The 24,875-nt window shown below is 42.3% G+C and overlaps 1 protein-coding gene and 1 long non-coding RNA gene across 4 annotated transcripts; one reads left to right on the forward strand and one right to left on the reverse strand.

Moving 5' to 3' along the window:
• Positions 1 to 1,747: 1,747 nt before the first annotated feature.
• On the reverse strand, positions 1,748 to 9,394 carry LOC128853760 (uncharacterized). The gene is made up of 3 exons (XR_008452500.1): positions 8,885 to 9,394; positions 7,454 to 7,614; positions 1,748 to 2,786 (listed from the first exon to the last, which is right to left on the reverse strand). It is a non-coding gene; the product is annotated as an uncharacterized LOC128853760 (long non-coding RNA).
• On the forward strand, positions 7,492 to 24,848 carry PLCXD1 (phosphatidylinositol specific phospholipase C X domain containing 1). 3 transcript variants are annotated; one of them, XM_009565966.2, is made up of 7 exons: positions 7,492 to 7,643; positions 11,734 to 11,876; positions 15,298 to 15,434; positions 17,557 to 17,685; positions 18,830 to 18,985; positions 22,415 to 22,598; positions 23,586 to 24,848. In XM_009565966.2, exons 2-7 carry the CDS (start codon positions 11,765 to 11,767, stop codon positions 23,876 to 23,878), a joined length of 1,011 nt encoding a protein of 336 aa, XP_009564261.2. In that variant the 5' UTR covers positions 7,492 to 7,643; positions 11,734 to 11,764; the 3' UTR covers positions 23,879 to 24,848. The 3 variants fall into 3 exon arrangements, with proteins under 3 accessions (XP_009564261.2, XP_053936972.1, XP_053936963.1); XM_054080997.1 differs by having other exon boundaries at positions 23,589 to 24,848; XM_054080988.1 differs by lacking the exon at positions 7,492 to 7,643 and adding an exon at positions 11,517 to 11,645.
• Positions 24,849 to 24,875: the final 27 nt, after the last annotated feature.

Here is a 24,875-nt window from a genome sequence, read left to right on the forward strand (position 1 = left end):
TCTGTAGGATTTTATTTGTTTATAAGAGAGAGTGGATTTTTTTTTTCCTTGATAGGGCAGGAGTTGGTTAGAAAAGAAAGCCCTAGTGTATCTTGAGGCCAACTTAAAGGAATTTGCTGTGGCAAATTAACTTGTCGGAGGAAACAGATTACAATCAGGTAGGGTTTGGTCACTACTAGAGCAGCTCCTATCTGCTCGTGTCTCCTTCATCAGACAGAAACAGTGACATACACTCTGATGGCTACTGAGCTTCCAATGCATTGGTGTCACTTTTTACCACTGCTTTTAAGAGAAGGTGGTTTGTTAAGGTTGCTTGGCAAGGGCTTGGCAAAGCCACTTTTGTGGCCAGGCAACTGCAGTCTGTACATTGTGTTACAGCAGCGCTAGCAACATCCTCTAATTAGGAATGGCGTACTTGAAGGGTAATTACTACACTGTTTTTATAAAGTTGAGGGAAGATGGGCCATGTGGAATATATATCTGGATATTGATGAATTAGCTTAGGCAAAATAAAACATAATACAGACTTGGTCTGTAGGTAGGAAATGTTAACTGGAAGGTTTTTACATACACTTCCAGCAGAGCTGCTATGCTGAGCATGGAAGAGTGGGATTGCCCCAATAGCTGCAGCCTTTGTATATCTTGAACAACTTTTCAGCTCCGTATTCCTGATACATGTACCAGAGGAAAACAATCCACCAGTGGATAGTGGTTTTTCAGGCCACGTTGACAGGAAAAAAGGCCCACTGATATACATGTAGTAGTTTATAAATGACTGTGCTATAAATTACTGCCCTGTGGTAGTGCGGGAGGTCACTATGGTGCTTTGTTACCCTCTAGTAAAATAAATAGATGTAATAAAAGATTAAGCACTTTATTAGCTTATCCAGCCCCTTTGGAAACCTATGTCATTTTTCTGTTTTAGATCTTAGCCTTTAATATTAGCAATGTTTGACCCAGACTGACATCTGAGCTGAGCTGCCACCAACCCTGTGCCTAAGTTCTCTGGCATGGATGACTTGTACTGTTCACAGTGTGAAGTCCTGTTGGAAAATGAACCTGCAGATCATTGTGGATCGTGCCTGCACTGCCCAAGGCGTCCACTTTTGCACGATTTTTCTCATGGACTCGATACATAAGAAACGCATGCAGAGAACATAGAGGAGCACCAAATTTGTAAAATTGCAACAGTTACAGCCTTGCAAGATATGGAATAGGGCTGGTTCTGCTTTGAGAACCTGATTTATCTGACATGTGTCAGGCCATGGTAAGAGGTGTCCCTCAGGGATCCGTACCAAGACAAGTGCTGTTTAATATCTTCATCAATTATATAGATAGCAAGATTGAGTGCACCCTCAGCAAGTTTGCAGATGACACCAAGCTGAGTGGTGCAGTTGTCACGCCAGAAGGACAGGATGTCATCCAGAGGGACCTGGACAGGCTGGAGAAGTAGGCCTCTGAGAAGCTCATGAGGTTAAACAAGGCCAAGTGCAAGGTCCTACACCTGGGTCAAGGCAATTTGTGGTTTCAATACAGGATGGGGAATGATGTGACTGAGAACAGCCCTGCAGAGAAAGACTTGGAGTTGCTGATTGATGAGAAGCTCAACATGAACCGGCAGTCTGCGCTCACAGCCTAAAAGGCCAACCATATCCTGGACTGCATCAAAAGAAGCGTGGCCAGCAGGTTGAGGGAGGTGATTCTCCTCCTCTACTCCAGACCATGGCTTAAGCACCTCTGCTATGAGGACAGGCTGAGGGAGTTGGGGTTGTTCAGCCTGGAGAAGAGAAGGCTCTGGGGAGACACTATAGTGGCCTTCCAGTACCTGAAGGGGGCCTACAGGAAAGCTGGGAAGGGACTTTTTACAAGGGCATGGAGTGACAGGATGAGGGGAAATGGATTTAAATTGGAAGGAGGAAGATTTAGATTAGACCTTAGGAAGAAATTCTTCACAATGAGGGTGGTGAGGCACTGGCACAGGTTGCCCAGGGAACTTGTGGATGCCCCATTCCTGGAGGTATTCAAGGCCAGGTGGGATGGGACCTTGAGCAGCCTGGTCTAGTGGAAGGTGTCCCTGCCCATCGCAGTGGGGTTGGCACTGGATGGTCTTTAAGGTCCCTTCTAAACCAAACTATTCTATGATTCTATGTGAGTCACTTCTGTGCTGAAGTGTGGCCCTTAAAAGGTCTTGCTCCGTTGCAGGCTATAGTCGACAGTACAAATCAGTAATGCATGAGGGGAAAAGGACTCATCAACTCCAGAGGAATATTCACAGTTATTTCACAACGATCCATTATAAGCGCAGAGCAATCAAGGCTTAACCTACATGAGAACCACAGGAGTTAAGGTCTGGATGCTTAAAGAACCAGACACTCTTAACTTCAACCTTTGCCCAGTGTCAAAGGTACTGGAAATTTGTTCCTGAGGACACAGCTGCCTAGTTTTCAGAACTGATCACAGGAGGAAGGTGGGGTGTTGTTCGTGGCTGCTGAAGGACACAAGAATTGGTCCCTCAGCTTCACCGTAGTGATGACTTTAAGCTAAAAAAGAGTCCCTCCTCCCCATAGTCTGCCTCCAAGTTACGAACTGCCTGTAGGAAAGATGTGGGCAGTGTACAATGTCTTGGTAATCTTGCCTTTTCTAGGGTAATGCTGCTGCCCCTTTACTATCCAGGTCGCTGCTTCTCATGCCACTCTGAGAGCTGTCTTCTTTGGTGAAAGGTGTTGGTTTACACTGTTGCTTCAGCTTCTCTAGGGATCAGGACATCAGAGTAGAGGGATTTGATTCTGACGTGTCCAGGCACCAAAAAAAAAAAAAAAAAAAGATAAGACATTCATGCAGAATGGGGAGTGTGGTGAGAAAACAGCTCAGGAATCTACCTCATCTGCATTTTGAAGGACTAGATAACAAATTAACTGAGCAAAGGCAGGAATAAGAGGAGAAGCCTTCCCTTCACCCTGTAACTAGAAATCCTTTCTAGTAGACAGGAATGCACTTATTTTTCTCTGTCTCCCCAGTTTCTCTCTCTGTTGGAATGGATTCTAGCAACAAAGCTTTGTTCTCCCATCGCTGGTATCTTTTCAGACACTGGGACTGAGAAGAGAGGCTTGTTTATCTTCACCTCAAGCTTCTCTTTTTAGCAGAACACTAGAAGCAGCTCTCCTGTGTCTCCTTATACCAGCTGCCCCTTTCTCGTCTGCTGATCTGATGGCTCAGTGGACAAAGTTGATTATCTGTTTGCAAGATGACAAGAAGAACCAGCACCTCTTCATAGCTGCTGTCTCTCCCTGACTAGCAGAGCTGCCTTCAGCTGCAGGACTCTCACAGACTTTTCTATCATAAAGTGACCATCAGAAAATCAGCCCTAAAGGCTAGCCCTGCAGACTGAGTGTGGCCATCTCAATACCTTTTCCTCTAATTCTCTAGGATTTACCTCCATTGCGGAATTTATTGACTGCGAACAGGTGGTCTGTTGCAGGAGTTTCTTGTCCTTTTTCCCTGAAGTACAATTTTTTTTTCCCCTGCCAGATATACTTCGAATCCCAGTTTCAAGGGCAGCATCTTTGCTCAGCTGGCATGCCCGTGGGGCATTGCAGCATCAGCTGCCTTCTGCAGCATCCCTCCCTTCTTCTCATGTGTTCCCTCAGCTCTAAAAACACAGCTGTTACTTCTGCTCACCAGTGGGGCATCAAAAAGGTGAATGAATGCTTGTGAAGGACCCCAAGTTCCTAGAGGATGTGCTACAAGAAAGGATCCTTTCTAACAAGAAGGTTGCAAGGGTCTCTCCCATGGGATGACGAAACCTGTGTCATCTCTCCAGGCCTTCTGCTCGCACCACATACCCCCAATGCCCAACTCGTTTTGTACTTGACTTCTTGGAAGGGCTTTTATGGTCTTGTTTTAAACACTGCAGGTGCCAGACGTGAAGTAAACCGGCTTTACTACATGTTTCTTAGAGCATTTTAATTCTAATTCTGGTGTAGTTAAGTTGAAATTAAAATCTTTGTTGATTCTAATTGAGAGGAAAATTGTCTTGCCTGGACCTTGCACCAAGCCCACTGAAGCCTCAGTTGACATTGGTGGGACTGTATCAAACTGGAAGAATTTGAAGATTTTATTTTTCAAAAACTTTCTTCTTTTTCAAAAATTTCAATTAAAATTTAGCTAATAAAATTCACTCTGATTTTTCTTCTTTCTGTAATTTTGAAATAAGTAAGAACATTTCCCTCATCTTGCAAAGCTCTGATGAGAAAAAAAACCCATCTCATGTGGCCTTCACACTTGAGGATCTATCCTGTGAAGGGAGCAGTATTGTATCCCGTGTCTAACAATCACAGTAGCATTTTTACCAGCTACTGAATTTTATCACTGAATTTGCCCGTTGCAAGTAAACCAGGGCTGTTTCTTCATGCTTTGGCATTCTGTGATGCGTTTGGGCAACCTAAATCCTACCTAAACCCTTCTGCCTACAATTTCCTGTCAGCTGGTGCCAAGTCTTCAGAGGCATCTCATCAACAGCTGGCCTGAGCATGAGGTGCAAAGGAAGACTCCAGGCTGTGTCCTTCAGCCTCATCATGGTCCTGCTCACAGCACTGCAAGCTTTGAGTAGCCGTCACAGTCTAGTAACCCTAGAAGCAAACACAAGGAACCAGAAACTAGCTCCCAGCAGGTCTGGGCTGCATTTTTCTTCCCAGTTATTTTTGTTGCCCAGAGTGACCTCCCTGGTGCTGCAGGCTGCCTCCCCGTTGATTACCCTGCTCTCAGGAGCCACTGTGGCTGCTGCCACTAGATATACAACCTCCTCCCAGAAATGTTAAGCTATCTGTTTGTTCCCAAAGAAAGAAATTAGGCAAGGGTTGAGAGGACTTATCAGTAAGTCAGGGCAGGAGCAAACACACACACTGCCAGGGTGTTGCAAACATCCCCAGAACAAATACTCTAAATCCAGGTATTCAGTTAAGGTTGTTTAGTGGCTTTTCTGTACGTTACAGCATAGAGAAAAGATGTGTCATGTCTGAAAACCAAAAAACTGGGATGGGAAGAAAAAAAGTCAAATATTGTAACTATTAAGAAAACTTCACACACACCTGTGTCCTCTGAATATAATCAACTGATTTCCCTCAGACTGAATGCAGCACATTTTAGGAAGCCAAAGCTGTTTAAATGTATGAGGTCCAGTTTAAGGCTCTATGACTGGTGTCACTGTGACCAGCAAACCCAAAATATTGCACTGTGATCCACAACTATAAACTAGATCTACGTTTCCATCAATGCCCATGCTGAAGCTTCTGTATCTGTCTGTTTTGATTCTCTGGGATGCTACGATTTTCACTACTGAAAGCTTCAAAATTCTGATAAGCTCCTTCTGGGTAAGTTCTTCTTTGTCCAACAATTTTGAACTCCACTATCAGTCTTTTTAATGCAGAGATCTATTTTGTGAGGGGTAGTTGAGAAATCTCAGGCTTCCCCCTGCTTCCTCCTCTGGAAATCTTCTTGTCATTGTTTCTGCAAATATTGCTAAATGTTATCCTTGCCTTGACCTCTCCTCAGGAGACAAGCTTATTCAGGGCTTAATTGCTTGCTGATTAATTTCCTGTCTTTCCTCATTTTATAGGCTTCCTAAATCCCTGTAGATAGATTGTGATCTTGGGGTTAAACCAGGAGCAACTCTCTTAACATCTGCCGTAATTCCAGTGCAAACAAAGAAGAACCGAGACCCAAACTAAGACTTGAAAGGGTGGGAATTAGGAAGGTTTGGAGAGGGCTTGAGATTTTCTAATAGAGTATATCAATTGTAGTGAGACATGCAAGATCGTTTCCACACCAGTCAGCAGATACTTCACATTTCTAAGGTGTAAAGTCTTGTTGTAAAGCCTCCAGAATTAAATGCTTTGTTATTTCAGTTCCATGGTTCTTTTTGAGTTTCCTGTTATTCATTTCAAATCAACACAAAACCAGCTTTTATATTTTTCTTTCCACAGTCATATTTTCCCTGCTAGTCCCAACAACTTCCACAGCTTTGCTTTACAAGACCAGACCACATCTGGCTGTACTGTGTTTCTTGTGGTTGTATCCAGAGGCGACCTGACTGCTGTTTTATCACACCTTCTTAGCATGAACTTTCTAAGCATGAACTTTCTAAGTAAATGAAGAATTAAAGTTGACTTCGCCTGATTTTTCCTCCTAATTTTTTTCTGTTTGAAATTCCTTCCCATTTATTTCATGCATTCACAGGGGGTTGGAACTGGATGATCTTTAAGGTCCCTTCCAATCCAAACTGTTCTATGATTCTATGATTCCAGGAAGACCACAGTCCTACGTGTCTGTAACTGTTCCCAGCTACCTTCTGTCATGGTGGTGCGAAACCACACAGCCTTTAAACAGTATCTTTTCTTCCTTACCTTCTCTTTTTCTCTACTCCATCCCTTTTGGCATTTTGTTCTTTTTGTGCCTAGATTTACAACATGCTGCATATCTATTCTGTATTTACCCACAGCTAGTTTTGTGATAGTTGGTAAAAATTGATATATAAACAGCAGTCTCAACTGTGGGAGAACCCTGAAGCCCAGGTAGCTCCACTAACCTGGGACTGACCAATGGGAATGACTCTGTTGCCTCAACATTTACCTGCTCTGGCCGCTGTTGTTGGCACAGCAAGTTTTGCCCTGTAAAACACTGTTCCTCCTTTTGCTCTGACCCATGTGAAAATAAGATAGTGAAAAAAAGGAATATCTGGAAAATAGAACCTTGCATTAAGAAGCACAACAGGGCAGCACAACTCTGAGTTTTCCCTGATTGAGGTACGACCTCGAAGCAGTCAGATTACAGTTCAGCTGCAGGTGACCCTCTAAGAAGGCTGCCTTGTGGAAGATAAAGAGAAGTTAATCTTCCCTATCATTTTTTTTTTTTCCATTTCAGTTTTGGCTCACCATTCTCTATTTAGGGAACAGTGCACTTTAATGTGCTTTTGGAACAGGTTGCTGAAGCTGGGGAGCTTCCTCACCACAGCAAGTAGCCTCTGGAAAGACTGAGGAGGCACCCTGCTTTGAAAAGTGCACTGAGGATTCCCACATTTGTTTCTAGATGCCATTCGCTCTCTTATTTACCTCCGGCTTCCTTACATAGCACACCTTTTTGAGGAGCTTGCCTAGATTTCTACAAGGTACCATAACAAGTGTGAGTGTGGATGTGGGGCTGTACAAGCTAACGAGGAGGGAAAGAAATAGCGTATTAGTTCTAGAAATCGAAGACATGGGAAATCTGTTGGACAAAGCAAGCAATTAAGGGGCTTAAACATATATAGATGTAGCTTTTTTTGTATTAATAGATGTTAAATGCAGCTGAGTGACGGCTACACGCTATGACTTGGTGCTTCCTTGTGCTTTCTTGGTGTGTCCCCTTCCTGCAGGTCCCTCCCGCAGCAATTCACCTGCAGCCCCACTAAGCGGCTCACCTGTGCCTTTCAGGCTTAACCAGAACCACCCATCCCTCGTCTTCCTCATTTCTCTCGCCCCTCCTTCATCTTCCTCCATCCTCTGGTCACTTGACCCGGGCTGCGTGCGGGGTTTGTGCCCGATGCGGGGAGCCCGGGGTGCGTGAGTCTCCCTGGAAGAGCTGAGATGGAAAAGAAAGAGTTCGTCGGAGTGAGTAAAAACACTTTAGATAAGGACGGGAGGGAAGCAGTCCCTCCTCCCCAGAGGGTGAGACAGCGGCGTGGGGACATCAGCGCGGGGAGGACCTCTCCTCCTGGGACATCGCCCCCGAGTTTGGGGGTGGGGGGCTCGGGTGGTTCTCGTCGAGATGTTTCCTCTATTTGCTGCAATGTTTTTATTAGCTTCTGGGCCGGCTGCTGCAAGTGTTTTAATTATGTCATGGTCAAACTCATTAATTATGTCTCCCTCCTGCAACTGCCTGGTGTTTGACTAACACTTGGTGCTCCAGGCTGGTTTGCGCCTGCAAAGCACACTGTGGGCGTAACCTAGCTGAGACTTGATGATCTTAGAGGGTTTTTCGAACTGGAATGACTCTGTTCTATGTTTCGACAAGATCCCACCTGGCTCTCTCAGCATCCTGAGGTTAGAAGACGATGATCTCTACTGGCTTTGCACATTTTATTGTTTGTTTATTGTTTGTGTCCCTGTAGAGTCCTCAGGATGTACCTGCTGCCTGCACTCCTGCCACCCAAGGTCAGGTCAGAAAGCTGGCATGAATGAGGGAAGCGAGGAAAGTTAATCATGGCAACAACGTGTGTAGGGTGGGCTTGCCCGACTGGAAGGGAGAATCATAGAATCACCAGGTTGGAAAAGACCTCTTGGATCATCGAGTCCAACCATTCCTGTCTGCCACTAAACCATGTCCCTGAGCACCTCGTCTACCTGTCTTTTAAATACCTCCAGGGATGGTGATTCAACCACCTCCCTGGGCAGCCTCTGCCAGTGCCCAATGAGCTTTTCTGTGAAAAGTTCTTTCCCGATATCCAGTCTGAACCTCCTCTGGTGCAGCTTGAGGCCATTCCCCCTTATCTTATCACCTGTCACTTGGGAGAAGAGACCAGCACCCTCCTCTCTACAACGAGAGGTGGTAGCTAACTGTTGTAATTTCATTCCTCCAAGCAAGCCTCGATTTCTTTCTAAAGACTACACCATATCTCGATTGCAAGGTAGGAGCTGAATTTGGAGGTGGTGGTGTGAACATCTAGGGCTTTGTGTTGTGCGGGGGATCAGGCCAAAATCTGGTCCAGTCACTTTTGTATGGAACTTGATCCGCAGACAGCTATGGTGCTGCTGCTCCTGCTGTGCACTCCTGGTGGCTGCCATGCCCAGCCTCAGGGTGTTGTGGAGGGTGGTGGAAAGGAGAGAAGAAGGATGAGACGTGATTCTCTCACCTGTCTGTGTTTGCAGGACCGCAGCACGCCTTCATCTTGCTGTTTCTTCTCTCTGCTGGCTTTCCCCAGGCCTAACAAGACACTCCTTATGAAATATCCTGGTCCTACAGAGATTGCGGTGTTGATGGCAGCTTGTGCTGGGCTGAGAACCTGCTATCCATGGGTTTGGCAGGGCAATGCTGAGGCATCTGTTGGTACATTCCAGCAAAGCAGAGCTTGATGCATCTGCAGGGGCTTCCTCAGCTTGGGCCAGTGCTGGCCTGTCCTGACTTGGTGGTGAGCTGGAGTAATGGACTAGCATGGCAGAAAACCATCCATTTTCTCTGTAGCTATGGAACTGTGCCCACATGGGCCCAGGTGGAGTGGTGAGAGCACATGGTGGGAAGAGAGGGTGGCAGCAGGTAAACCTGCAGCCTTGGACTCATCGTGGGAGAGCTCTTGGTGTAAATGAGATTGTGGTGGGCTAAAGTGTGGCTGGCTGGTGGGGTTTACAGGGTCCCTGCTGATTGTTGGGGGCAGCATGCCCCATCTGTGTGCCGACTCTGAGGGGGTACGAGTGCCTTTGGGGAACAGAGGAACTAGACAGCCCCAAAGGCTCTGGAAAGGGAACTGTGGATCCCAAGGAAGAGAAGAAAAGCTGTGCTTGTTCTTAGGTTTCTACTCTGTGTATTGGACCTGTGTTAAGTGCTGCCGTACACTGGAGTGTTGCATCCTTGCACCTCCTTGTGTCTTCAGAGCTGGGAAGGAGAAAGACTATCCCATCTTTTGCAACTAACTGCATAACAATGTTGTGTTAAGCATATACAGACCCTCTCCACGCTGATGCTACACAGTACATAGACTGGAGCAGAGTGGGTGAGCAGTGGTGTGCCATCTGAGGAAGCACAAAACACAGAAAAAGGGGACAGGAATAGCTGCAGACCTCCATTGTCAGGAGTCAGAAGTTTGGCAAGTTTAAATTGCAGAGCCAGAGGATGGATAAATTGATCTGCTTGAGACCTGAACTTATTTCCAAGAATAAGGATACCAGATGTGGCGTATAGAGACCGTTAGCTTATGCAGGACCTTTTATTTTTCCCTAAATAAAACCATAGGAATTTTTGCACTGGGCCCATAAAATACCTGCTTTATTTTTTTTAAATAAGGAGACAAAAGGAACAAGAGAGGGTTTAAAGCATTTCTTTCCTGTTTGTGCAATGGCCTTTTTCTTATGGATAACTTCAGAGGCAGCTGCTTGTCATCAGGAGGAGAGCCCCAGGTTACATACCGGATACGTGCCGGCTGTGTCACTGTGCCAGAGTGGGCAGAGCATTTCCGTCAGCCAACACGGTTCCATTCTTATCTTAACTGGGGTGCCCGTAATCAGTGAGACCAGTTCAAAGCCACACCAAAGGCCCAGCAAAGCAGGCTAGATGAGTGATGCTACATGCGTTGGCAGATATAAAAGCAGATTTTATCTGTTGTGTGTGGTATGTACAGACAACTTAGGAATGCAGTTCCTAAAGCTGCCTTTCAGATGACCCCATGTGACTGCCAAAAAAAAAAAAAAAAATTATTGCATCATGTTTAAGGAAATGTTCTTTGTGTAAACAGTATGGCTCACTTGTAAATCCATAAAAAATGACCACTTCCTAAAAGCAACCTAAGGAATACTTTAGGAAGAAGCAGTCTTGGGGATGGATGTGCTGAGATGCAGCAAATGGGACCAGGGACCAGTGAGGAAGATTGGCAGAACACAAAACTTGCATAAATACATACCTGACTACCATTGCTGTAGCAAATAAGAAGGAATCATTCACAGTGGCGGCTTTTTTAAAAAGCAAGGTGTGGTATTAATATTGGTTATCGCTGTGCCTTGATCTAAAAGAAAGTGGCCCACTAAATAGCCATGAAAAAATAGTTAAAGCCTTGAAAACAGTGAAAAGAAGGAATGCTTTCATCCCCAAAACCACCACTTAAACTTCAGGAACATCCTAGGGGGGAAAAAAAGCACGGAGATCTTGTCTTAATATTCTGCATCATCCAGGAGAACATAAAATGAAAACTGAATGTGATAACTCTAGTAGACTCTGGTGATGACCATGTTTGCTCAGCTGAGTTTCACCAACTGGCACTTCTGCATGATCGTTGAAAATTTATCAGGAGATCCCATAGGGGCTTGTATCCAAGCACAACAGTTTAGACTAGTTTTCAGGAAAGTCTGATGAAACTGAAGAGCTTGTGATAATGGGCTCTGTAGGGCTGATAAGAACAGACATCAAGAGATCTTCTCAAAGCAAGAAATAAGAAAATAGAAGTTTTCCCCTTTGATCCCAGAAGCCAGCATGATCTGAAAATCCAATGTCCTGACGTCTCTGTCAAGGCTTTCCATAGAGGTATTGTTGTGTCAGCTGAACTGATGCTCCAAGGCAAGCGTTCTCCAGGAGCCCGAGGGTTGCAGACTCAACCCCTGTCCTAGTCCTGCCGTTGGTCCTGCTGCCATGCTGCCGGGACTGCACAGGGTCAGGGAGCAGACGTTTCACATTGCAGGTAGGTTACTCCTTCTGATGTTGCAACAGGCAATGTAGATAGTCATTTCTTCATACCAGTGAAGCTGCACATATTTGTCTTGGCTCTATTTTTCCTTTCAGTTGGTTGATTTACAAGCTTGAAGCTAGAGCGCTCCCTTGGCTAGGAGACAGTGTTATCAAAAGCCGAGTACATTGTGACTGAGAAGCTTTTGACATTTTGCTGCAACTGAGAGAAGGGTTGACATTTTATGGCATGTATAAATCTGTTCTGCACAGGTGCAATTTAACCACAGTATATGCAATGGTTTATTCTTTTTCTTTTACTTTTTTTCCTCACAGAACGTCCTATGAAGTCCTAGATCAGGCACTAATGGAAGGCCTTTTGCAAACCTCCATTCACATGTGCCATGAAAATGGTCAATGGATGTCACGACTACCGGAGAAGCTCTGGGATATTCCCCTCTATAATTTAGCTCTTCCAGGTAAAGATTAACTTTTGTTCTCTGTTGTTTTATTAGCGTGTCGTTTAAGCACTGGGACATCCTGTTTGTCCCATTTCAGGATGGCTGTCTGTTATTTGGGTCAGTGTGTGGGTGAAGGTTTTGTGTGATGCGTGCATGCACGTGATTACTTTTAGCCTGTAATGTTTGGTGTTTCTTAGAGGAGAGGGAGAAAAAGGATTTTTGGTTTTTTTTTGGGTTTTTTGGGTTTTTTTTTTTTGAGGGAGGGAAAGAAAGAAAGAAAGAGGGACTTACCTGCAGTCATTGTGCATCATCTTGTCAGATCAGTGTTAATAATTTGAGAATTTACTTATCTGGACTATGGTGAGGTTTTCCTAATATGTTCTTGTCACTTCCTACATAATAAAATGGTTCCAAAAGAAGAGAAATAACATTTTACCTTATTATTTGTTTCTTTTTACTGTTTAAAAGAGAATGGGAAGGGATGAAAAAAGAAGGATGGGAACTTTCAATTATATGTTTTTATTAAGGTAGAGTGTGACTTTTCTGCATGGTCCTACGTATGAGAACAGGATTGAATAAAACCAGCTGTGCTATGGGGTGTCCCCATTGGTACTACATTCAGACCTGTGTATCGTCAGCCTTTCTTTGGACATATTATTGCTTCTCTCTATTGCTTTGAATAGGTGATTTTTTTTCCTTGTTCTGTACAAAGAAGTCATGGGAGAACCTGTTTTTATTGCCATGGGAGGCACTAGAGGACTGTCAGCTCTTGAGTGATTCCTTTTGCCTCCAGAATGAAAATGGTACTAAAGTCTAGCCTATGTTTTCTCTCACACCTGTAGATACGATAGGTACTCTGGGTAGAAAACAGCACAGAATGTAGATAAATGTTTTATGTAGGCTACAGGATACAGGTTAACTTTAGCAAAGGTGTATATTTAGAGATAGTAGGAATATCAAATCTTATCTTCAGTGGGTGGAGCCCTGGGAGCACCCAAGAACTGTGGTGGATTTTTTTACCTCGCTGCCCTTTGTGAACTATGGAGCATGCAGTTTTGGTTAAAATTGAGACCCAGAGGCTTATTTCATGCTGACTTCTTAGCTATGTAATTTAAATTTACTTTAACTTTGAAACAAGTGCACCTCTGTTTTGGATAAAGCCTATGTAAAAAGACTCCAGGATAGATGTTATGAAGAAATTTTAGATTTCTTATTTAACCATTAAGAGAAGAAAATAAGTATCTAATGATAGAAGAAAGAAGGTCGTATTATCTTCTTCCCCTTCCTTGCAAAAATCCTTCAAAAAGTCAATAGCATGCTCAGTGGTTTCTTCGGTGGAAAAAGAACCGTGTTGCTTCTAAAAAGCTTTCACAGTGGTGCTTCTTAGACACTGTAGTAAGCTGAGATGTGTACCTTTGAATTCCTGGCTCTTCCCTTGTTCTTGTGGATGTTTGTTGTTCTTGTGAATATGCCTGCATGGAGAACAGGTACAAAGAAAAGAATAGTTGAAGACAAGCCCACTTCAGCAAACACTGAAGGACTTTTACAGAGCATTGCAGGCTATTAACTTGGAAGATTTTGGTGGCTATCCAGCTAAAGTACAAAACTGGTCTAGCCCAGGTCAGGAAAAAAGCAGATCAAGACCGACCAGGTCAAGACAGCTCTATCAGGTTTTTAGAGGGAGCAGTGACTCAGACAAGCCAAATTTGGAAATGGAAACTTATCTCAGGTAGAGAAGACAACAAGGAATGCACGAAATGTGACAAGATGCATTCTGAAAGCACAGAAAGGAGACAGAGACAAATCTGAGTAATTACTATTGTGTTTGCACCAGGTTCAGCATAGTGCTGCCAGGGAGATATTACTTCAAGCTCTGGAGCTACCTGGTTTGGTGCTAGCTCACTATCTTTGCATCATATTTATTGTGTCATGGATATACCCATCTTCTTTGCATTATTGTCACTCACTGACAGCACAAGAAGACTCCTAAATGAAAGGACACTATCCATGTGCTGATTGGCACCAGTAGATGCAATGCTTATCAGTGGAATCCTGTTCACTTCCCTCAGGCTTGGATTTGGTCCATGGGTACTCAGTGGTTTGACTGCATCTTGTAAGAAAAAATTCTCTGATTGCATGCCCTCATTATCAGTCTCCCATCTGCAATAAGCTTGGTTTCTGTATTTAAAGGGGGAAAATAGGCAGAAACCGGATTTTAAAAGGAGACAAAATTTAGTGTGATATTGAACTATTATTGACAGTTTCAAAGAATCTTCTTTATTTCAAATACAATCTTGTCCTTTTTGTCAAAGAATCATAGAATCTAGGACAAAAAGGACAAGATTGTAGAAATATTGCCATTGGCACCAGTAAGACTGACCATTCAAGAAAGCAGTTCCTAGCACAAGTGAATGATTTGTTTGATAGAAGACATAGAAAGCAAAATGATATGCTAATTCCTTGTGGATACTCTGTGCAGATCCCAGCAAGTCACTTCTCTGAGCTGTTATCTTTTCTTACTGAAGCTTTATAAAGAAATAGCGAACAGAAAGAGCTAGCAAAATCACTGACTGTCTGTCCTGAGGAATTATGAGTTGCAATTGAGTTTCATCTAAACATGGTGCAAGAGATGTGTCAGATTTATTAAGACCTCAAGAAGACTAATATTTGTGCAGGCTGTACTTGGCTCTGATGTTTAGCCTGCCCTAATGTAATTCACTGTGCTGGAAAGAGTTGGGTAATTTTTAAGTCCGTAAAAGATGGATCTTGTCCATTTATCCCATGTGAACTTAGAGTTGGACTTGTCTCTGGAGCCTTCAAGCACCTACCTCTTACATTGTTTTTTGCAGAGAATGTGGGTGTTTAGTTCAGAAGGGCATTTTTACCAACTACTTAAGGTATGCTTAAAGTGTGAAGTTAGGAGTTGGTCCAGTCAAAGGTGTAAGAAGATCAGTTTTATATTTTCAGTCATATTTTCCTGTGCAGAGATGATGGGACTGGAATATGAAATCCTGCATTTGGACGACTCTGAAATCAGGACAAATTCTAGATATATTCAGCCTTCGGCTGTTTTATTCACTGAAAAAAAGTGTGTTTTCACATCAAGAGAGCTATTTCGGTGGAAGATGCTACTTGAAACAGGCCGTTATAGTTTGAGGCAAGCAACAATAACGTGCTGTTTAGATGAGAACTGCTTTATTGAAAAATATTGAAAAGTCTTAATGCATTCCCTTCCACGAGGATTTCACGCAAACTTATTTATGTCAAGTGAGTGTGGAAGAGGTGTCTGTAGAAGAGCCCACCTTTTTGCCAAGCGGTCAGGCAATGTAAGCATGTGATTTGAAAATGAGGTGGTATGTCAGGTGTGTGCATGCAATGTAACTATTTATCGCGGTGCTGGAGGAGTTAAGAAATTTCCACTTATTTTTGTGTTCTGCAGGGAGTCACGACACTATGACCTACTGCTTGGATAAAAACTCTGCTGTTAGTGGCAATGAATCCAAGGTGGTGAAGTTTTTAAACAAATGTATGCCTTGCATTGTGCACCCCATTATCATGAAGTGGTCTACAACTCAGGTAACTTACCTAGTGTTCTCATCATGCCTGGGCAAAGTTGAAGCTTGTGCTGCAGTGCTGAGAGTGGTCACGCTGCCCTCTACACAGCGGAAGAATAGCCTGCTGCCCAGAAATCCACGCTCTCATGAGATACTGTGCTTTTAGGGTATGAGAGAGGTGCTGTCAGGTGTACTGGGTATTCTTTTGTGGGGAAAAAGCATTTAGGCAGGGATGATAGACAAAGGTGTCGCTTGGAACTCACTGCTTGGTACTAGAAACTCGTTTTTCACATGTTTATAGTTGTTATAAATAACATTTAATATTTCTGTACTCAAAAGAGATTTTTCTCTTGTACTTTGTTCAGAAGGTAACATTTGTCATTTTTACTGTCACTGTTGTGTGAGATGTCAGTTGTTTTCCCTGTCTTTATTTTCTACGTTATTTTCACCCTGCAGCACTGACAAAAAATCTTGTTGAGGGAATTTTTTTTCGTAAAGATTAAGAGAAGGAAGGTGTGGTACCTCACAGAAGGTCTAATTATTTTTTTTTGAATGACTAAGTATTAAGCTTGTAGTTACCTCTTTGTTCCTCACAAATGTGTGTTGAAGACAAAATTAGGCATTATGATTTAAGTTCGAGCATTTGAAGTTTTTTTTTCTAAAGGACAGACATTCCTGGCACCAAAAAGGTACCAAAAGTCTTTTCACTTTTGTTCTTGTTGAGATAATTCATTATTGTTAAATTAAAACTGAATAATTAATAAATGGCAGTAATTATGCCTAGGCTTCCTTTGTTGTGTTTGAGCAGCCCTGGAGTCTTAAATGCTACCAGATATCAAATATGCAGTGGCAGTGATGAGTTGATGGTTTTGCTTTGGCACTTGAGCCAACAAAAGATATAGATACCTCCTAACCTGTGAGTTGCTGGCCAATGCAGTGACCCTGTTGGTGACAAACAAACTCCTTACATCATTATAGTCATTTTCTGGTCTGAACTCAGTGTGCTGAGCAGGAAGTGGCCTGGAGCTGATGGGAAAGAGGCACAGCTGTGATCCTGCTCCTCCTTAACTTTGCGGTGCTTGAGTTATCTTTGCAAGGAGGTATCTCCACCCATTGGTATCCAAAACCGAGGTCAAGGAGCCCTACCGATGATAGGACCTACAGGTTCCTGGAACGCCCAGTGCCTAAGAGACGGCACCTGGCTGAAGTTCTAGCTGTTACGGGTGTCAGTCTAGAGGCCCAAATATTTCCTGAGCAATGGCTAACATTAGGTTTGTAAATTCCACTCGTGCCCTGGATGTCTGCTATGGGATTGCAGCACTGAGCAGCATTGTGGTTATTCAAGCACAACACCTTGTATTGATTTAGCTCTTGTTGAAACCCTTCTGACTTAAATCGGTACAGTGTATGCTTTCTGAAACCTAGAAGTGTTGTCCATAGTAGGCTGAACAGAGACAAATTATTGGTTAAATTTATTTAGTTGAATTGATTCTATTTTCTTATGCAAAGGGAGCCTTTATAATTAAGAAGTGTATTATTTGGGACTTCTTGCCCCAGAAACTCAGTTTTATCATCTGTTGCATTCAGCCCTCAAATCCAGTAAAAGAGCTCCATGGGAAGTTTTGTAGGACTTCTACAGGTTAATTCAAACTTTTAGAGAGACTTTATCATGAAAGAGAACAATAGCCTGTACTTTTTTCTATTTTTGTTTTTTTCCTTCTTTTGGGGAGGCGTGAGCTCCACAGAGACAACCACGATAAAGTCTTTGATCTCATAAAATAAGTACAGCATTTCTGAGGTGCTGATCCTGCAGTTTTTCTTCATATGAATAGTCCTCTGAAGAGCAATGGTGTATTTCTGCACAGGTTAGTGGATCTTCAAATTTCAGAACACGACAAGGGCAGAGGTCTGAAACTAATCTAATCTGTACCCTCAGTATACGTCGCGAGGAAATTGGGATCCCTCTTGTCATCAGTATATGCTGTATAAGTTGCAACTTGCTGCCATATAGTGCCATTTTAAACATGAAAGACCTGTGAAAAATGTCATAGGGCTAACTTTGTACATCTCTTTCAGCTTTGTAAACTAAACAAACAAATCTCTTCCAGGCTCTCAGGACCTTTGTCTCTTGTTTCACCTTTCAGGTACTGACTGTAACAGAGCAACTTGAGGCTGGAGTTAGATATCTAGATTTCAGGATTGCCCACAAATCTAACGATCCATCTATGAATTTGTACTTCGTGCATATGGTTTACACAACCGTCACTGTACAGGTATTGTCCTAACCTTTGGGATGACTGTGAAAACAATGCTATTTCTTTTATTTGAGAGACATCATATGAGAATGCTGGTACAAGGTTTTTTGAATAGGATATTTGTTTTTTCTAATGTAAGGACTTCAAATCAGAGAAAATCAGCAGGGCTGGAAGTGAGTTTCAGCAGCTGCAAGTGAGATTGAACATCAGTCAATTTCTTACCCTCAAACCGGAGCTGCTGTGCCTTGCTCTCCACTGCCCATCTCTTACCAAATGCCTGACGTTTCTGGGGTTTACCTTGTGTGATCCCAGGATCCTACCCAGGGCAATCCTGTTTCCCAAGGAAAGAGAGAATTTATTAGAAAGAAGATGATACTAAAAGCCTAATAAAATCACAAAATCACTTTTTTTTTTTTCCTGAGGAAGAAGCATTCCTCTGAAAGACAGACTCAAGTGTAGATCTCATGATCAAATAACTGTCAGCCGCTGTGAAGAAACTACTGTGCATTGCTCTTTGCATGTGCTCTGTCACTGTGGAGTAGTTTACATCTTCTTTCCGTGTGCTGGGATCTGTACAACCACGCACAGCCAGCTTGTCCAGCTTTTCATTTGTAGACTAACTGGCTAAACTTCGGTTTCATGCTTGTGAGTCTGAAATGTTCATGCCTTGAGATTTCATGGTGACTGTCATGCTGCTGTAAACCAGGACATGTAGTGCCTGACTACCTACATGTGGTCTTTAAGAAGTTATCATTGCCCATTAGAAATGGGCAAAATGGGTCCTGTCGTATTTAAGCAAGCACAGAGCTTTTCCCTGTTTTTGAGTTTGCCGCTAATACATTGTTTGTCCTTAAAGAAGCTTGTGAAGAAGAGTTTACTGTGAACCTGCCTCTAGGCAGTAGGAGATTCATGGATGTTATCGAAATACAAAGCTGTTAAGTGTAGTGTGCTAGAACCACATCCAGAGTGAGTCAGCAGAGACCTGTAGAAAGTATGTTTTCCTGGGGTGTATTTCTCCGGACCACCTTGTAGGCTGTCAGATGGACGCTCACGCTGATTTCTGTTATTGCAATTGTGAGTTTATCCCACCATCAATGCTCTGTTGGTTTTGTCCTTTCGCCTGCATAGCAGAGACCTAAGTTGCTGTGACTCTCTATTATAGGATATTCTGTGCAAAGTGTTACGGTGGTTGGAAACTCATCCTCAGGAAGTTGTTATCTTAGCCTGCAGGAATTTTGATGGATTAACCAAGAAACTTCATCGTCACCTTATTGCCTGTATAAAAGAGATTTTCCAGTGTAAACTGTGTCCCAGAAATGTAAGTATGGGTCTCTTTTTCCTCCTTCATCAAGAGTGATGTATTACAGTGAAACTTATGATTCCAAATTTTTAGATATATTCTACTTTCGCTGTATTTTTAACGTAGGAAAAGTAACATTTGCTGCATCAGAGAGACATCTTACCCTCACCAGTTTTATTAGGTAAAAGTAAACCTACATTTCACAGTGTGGAGGAAGAAATTAAATTTAACTGTCATCTCTGTTGAGTTGTGGGACAATAGTAGGGACACAGCTGCCATCCACTGTCCTGTCTGAGTTTTTTCTAAAAAAAAGTGTGTGTGTGTTTATAAATAGTCTATACTATATTCATAGAATTGAAAGAATTCATTTTCTGCCTCTTCACAGCCGTAATTATAACGGAATTTTTATGCTATTTAAAGTAGTTTAGGTTGGAAGTGGCCTCTGGAGGTCTTCTGGTCGCACCTCACCATGCAAAGCAGGACCAACTTAAAAGTTATGTTGGGCTGTGTGCTCTCTGTTCCTGAATATCTCTGAGGCTGAAGGTTCCACGGCCTTTCTAGACAGCTTGGTCCAGTGTTTTGAACACTCTCACAGTTATTGTGTTTTCTGTCTATCTAATCAGAATTTCTCTTACTGTAATTTGTGTCTGCTTTCACCCTTTGGCTATGCATTTCTGAGGAGTCTTCTGTATATCTGCCCATTAGGTGTTTGTAGGCAGCAGTAAGACCTGTCCATAGTCTTGTCTTCTCTGTTCTGAACAGGTTAAGCTTCCTTTTCTGCAAAGCAGCTTTCTACCCACCAGCCCCCAGTCTGTCCTGGTGCACAGGGATAGTCCATCCAGGTGCAGGACTCTGCATTTGGCTTTGTTGAGCTTCATGAGCTTTCTGCCAGCCATGTCTCCAGCCTGTTGAGGTCCCTCTTAATAGCATCTCTATCCTCAGTGCACTTTTGGCACTGACTTTCTGGAGCTGACCTTCTAACCAGCCTAATTTGCTTTCAGTCACGTAAACCTCCATAAAAGCTTTAATTAAAATAATCAGAAATTATTTGTTTGCTAGATTTTAGAAGTTGAGATTTTTAGCTTCCTCCTTTTTTTTCTTACAAGGTGTGGGAGCTTTTAGCAGTTAAACAATTAACATTTCAAAGATGCACAGGAACAGAGGGTTTTCTTTGGAGATGCGAGGGGTACAGGATAATGATGACCCTGTTTACGATTGGAATTCAGCCTTTGAAGCTGCTGTATCAGCAACTGCGAGTATTACCATTTCAAAGCATTTTGTACAGCAAAGTTAAAGTAGAACAATTCTCAGCAAAACTAAGGGGTTCTGAATATTCAAGCCTAGGCTGAATAAGTGAAGGCCTGAGTGACACTGTTTTATTGTTTCCCCAAGTAACTTGAGTGTGTAAGTCATGGAGGAGCAGAACAATACTGGAGAAGATGGTAAAATTTTGTGTTCAGACACATGGGCACCTCTTAAAAACTAAAAAAAAAAAAATGTTCTTAATTGCAAAAGGGTCAAGGTGCTGCTGGTAATTTGAATTAAGGTGATGAGCAAAGTTTGAGATTACCTGACTGAAGAAAGAAGAATGTTTCCGAGAAGAAATTGTGTCCAGAAGGAGGGAGGAAGGATACTGGAGAAAAGAGAAGCCAAATAACACCTTCAAGATGGAAGCCAGGGGAGGTTCAGATTGGATTAGAAAAAAAGTTCTTTACTGAAAGAATGGTGAAGCATTGGAACAGGCTGCCTGAGGATGTGGTGGAGTCTCCTTCCCTGGAGGGATTAAAAAGCATGTAGGTGTGGCACTTCAGGACATGGTGGTATTGGGCCAATGATTGGACTTGATGATCTTAGAGGTCTTTTCAAATCTTAATGATTCTATGACTTCATTTCTATGGGGTCTGTGAACAGCACAATGGATCTTGCCATTTCTGCGGGTGATATCATTGCAGGTTACGTAGCTGTGGGGTTTTTCAGAATCATAAATTCAGTTTTAACATCAAATAATCATCTGTTTGCTCACTTATTTAAAATAATCTGCTATCTACTGCCTTTCAAGACTGGAACTATGGTGCCGCACAGAACTACCATAGTATTTATATAAAGTGACTGCTCCAAGTTGCGATCTGTATGTAGTACTGGCACAGGCCAGTGTGACGTTACCTCGTCCTTAAAGTTTTAATTGCCTTAAGTATTCAAGGTGTCTTCCTTTGATCTCATTTACTAGGGCTTTAAAATCCCTTGTTAAACATCTACAGTTTCACTTCTGCTTTGTTTGCAAAATGAGCACCTGTGCTCATGTACACATTTCCGACAGCTTTTTTTTTTTATTGTTGTTGGCTCTTATCCCACCTGCTTTTTTTTTTTTTTTTTTCCCCTCTTTTTAAGATAGTTTCCAGCTTTAGAAAGGCAGCTGGCATAAAGCAGCGACTTCTGTCAACCACAGATTGTGGTGGTTTGAGTAATTTTGTGGCATTTTCTGACCTAACAGAGGCTCGTGCTCTGTCCTTGGATGAAGCAAGTGTGATTCCCATGTTCATTCAACCCTTGGCTCTCTTCAAAGCTTTAAAGAAAAAAAATTTCAACTGCCTCTGGCTTATTAATTAATAAGTTAATTGGAACATCAAAAAAACACCATTTCCTTTTCATAAGCAACAGACAACTTGTAACCACAAAAAGAAACCCTCAATAACTGTTAAATATGTTGGTTTTGCAAATAAAACTATTCCGAGGGCCTTAATTCTGTCCAATGTTATCTTTTGAGAACCGGAAAATGTCATTTCATATTGAAACACCTAAATTTAACAGACCTGTTTCAGCCTATCTGTCTGTCTGAGGTGGTTTCTGACTCAAATTTTCCATTCTCTTACTTCAGAATGTCTGGAGCATCCCAATTTCGGAAACTTTCCACTTGGACAAATCAGAATTAACATATCTGTTGAAGACTTGCACTTAGTCTTACTGAATCTTAAGCAGTTCAGTTTTCATTAACGGCTACAGCGACAACTTTAGATCAATATGAGGTGCTTGCCAAAATGATTCCCGCTTCTCTGTGTGCATGTTCCTTGTGGTTGGGTGTTGGCTTTGTCCTCCACCTACCTCCTTTCAATGAATGGGTTGTGTCTTCCTCTCCTAACAAATATGCAGCAGTGGTATATGAATGAGGGTTGATGCAGTGGTGGTTTCTTGTTGCAGACGTGTAAGACATGGAGTTATGTATTTTATCATAGGTGAATTGTTTGAGGAAAGGAGGAATCTGATGAAGTTCCCAAGCTGCTGTTGCCACTGCAGCTTGTAACCCAGCCAATAGCATTTTTGGGTGTATGTTTAAAAGCTTCATTTGAAGGGAATCTGTGCCTCTCTATCAAGTCAACTTCACACATGACTATTTGAACTTTGGGAACACTGCTGTGTTGTTGATGTCAACCTAAGCACGCTTGCTTGTAGGTGGTGCCGACACTGCGGACCATGTGGCAGCGTGGCCATCAGCTGATAGTCTCGTACGAAGATGACATGGAAGTGGTGGAACACTGTGAGCTGTGGCCTGCAATCCCATACTGGTGGGGAAACAAAACTGCCACTTGCTCTCTTATCCAGTATTTGGAGCACATGAAGCGGATGGGTCGTCCAGGTAAGCACAGGGAGTTGCTCCAAGGAAACAAGGGGCACGTACAGTCATGCAAAACAAATAGGAATTTGGGTGATTATAGCATTATGGGATATAACCACTTCGTGCATGCTGTGAGTACAAGATGCACCCATGTTGCTGAGTGTACTGCCCACCCATGGGTGAGTGCAATGTTAATCTTTGTTGGTGCAAATACATATGTTGGTATATGTGCATGCATAGACTATATAAATCACAGCACCTACTACTTCACTTGCATGATCCCACAGAACAGAAGCCCTCGGCACAGACCAGCTCGCTGGTGCTGTGCTGCGCTTCTCACAGGTAGGAGACTGCTTCCTCAGTCCAGTGCTTCCCGCTTTAGACAGCACTGATGATGAGACAAATGCGTTATGCTAGCCTTGTTGTGGGGGAAAAAGAACCTTTGAGAATGGTGCATAAAGCCTGTAGCTATATCAGGAAATAGCAGCACTCAAGCGTGCTCGTGTAGTCTAAGTGGAAATAAATTAATTCCAACCTCTGATGCAGCACTGTGATGTGCGTGCATGGTGTGATGAAGGCAAGAAATGCTTCAAAGCATGCTCCCCAGCCAAAGGAAAATGCTGGTGTAGGTGCAGCCTGTACTTCTGTCCATCACAGGGAAGGCTAAGCAATTGGCAGCAACCCTTAACAAAAACAAATTATAATTTACAAAAGACGGACTAGTTAGTGGGCAATCTTTAGTCTGTAATGAGTAATTTAGATAAATTTAGCTAAACTTGAATGGTGCAATAAGTGAACTGGATTTCCGTAACTGTTTACTACAGCATGCAGTTGCGACAAGAGGAGGATCTACAGAAACAGTTCTAGGAAAGTTAAACAATACAGATTGTATAGTTAGTATTGTAACGATTCCCAGAGAAATGAAATCTGGAGTTAATGTAACATTGAAACAGTTTCTGTTCTCCTCCAAGGAATATTTATTGTGTTGCTTTCTGATTTTTGTTTCAGAAGAATTCTTTGTAGCAGGGATTAACCTTACTGAAAATTTAAGGTATATTCTTGTACACCCCTTTGGATCATTGAAGAAAATGACACTCCGGAGTCTTCCATGCTTGAAAATCTGGATAAAGCAGCAGTATCCAGGACCACAAAAAGAATGCATTAACATCATTGCTGGAGACTTCATAGGAAATGACGATTTTGTCAAAGATGTGATAGAACTTAACACAAAAATTAATTCTTCATTATGCTGTTATGGCAAAGTGGGTGGAACAAACTGCGTTTCATTCTCAGCTTCTTAATCTATGAAATGCTGAAAAGGATTTGTCTCCATTTAAGGTGTCCTGGTTTAAACAGCCTGGATCCCATAAAGGCCCAGTTAACTTAAATGAGGAATTGTTTAAAGACTCAGTAAGCAAACTGCTCTTCACATCATCAGGATTTTAAGTCCTTTTCACAGAAAAAAGAGCAGGTAGACCTTGCTAAAGTCTCTAAAGAAATACGGTATAGTATAATTTACTGAAATTCTGTAGCAGTTGGCAATGTTGAAAGTCCCAAGAACTTAATCCTGTTTTATTTTACTTATGAACAAGAAGGAGAAGTATGTCAGTAGCTGCTTGAATTATTTTGTGCTAAGATTTTATCATTCTTATGAGTGTAAAGATACCCTGCATCACTTGCAATCTCAATTCTAAGTAGTTTGTATCAGTGTGAAACTGGCTTATCTGCTTTCATAGTCTGTGTGAAATATGCAAAAGTAACAGTTTAAAAATATTTTGTATCAAAGATACTGACATGATCTTTATACACACACCAATATATCACACTGGAGATCTAGAAGTGGCTGTACTGTTGTGTGCCACTTTACCAACAAGGTAGTCACAAATTCTTTATGATTTCTAAGAGAGGTACGCATTTGAACACATTCTTTCCATCACTCATACCAGTTTTGCAGTGATGAAGATAAAACTAGGCCCCTAGACCATTTTGCCTGTGGTAATAAATATGTTTCATTAGGTGTTGCCAAAATATGCCTTACATTGAAAATAAATACATCTGAAATTAATTCCTTACCTAAACTCAGACTGCTCCAAAAAATAGACATTCTAGGCTTCTGTTAAGCTTATTTGGGGTTTCACAACTGGTCTTTTATTTACCTACTTTAGTAGCTCTATAGTTATTTTTCTTCTCAATTAGTATTCTTTACCTGTGTAAAAGCTAAGGATTTTATGCTGTTTGCCATAGCGTGTTAATCCTATTCTTCTATTTTTTTTTAAAATTAACTGTGCAATAACAGAA

This window comes from Cuculus canorus, chromosome 1 (genome assembly GCF_017976375.1).
Source record: "Cuculus canorus isolate bCucCan1 chromosome 1, bCucCan1.pri, whole genome shotgun sequence".
NCBI classification, from domain to species: Eukaryota; Metazoa; Chordata; class Aves; order Cuculiformes; family Cuculidae; genus Cuculus; species Cuculus canorus.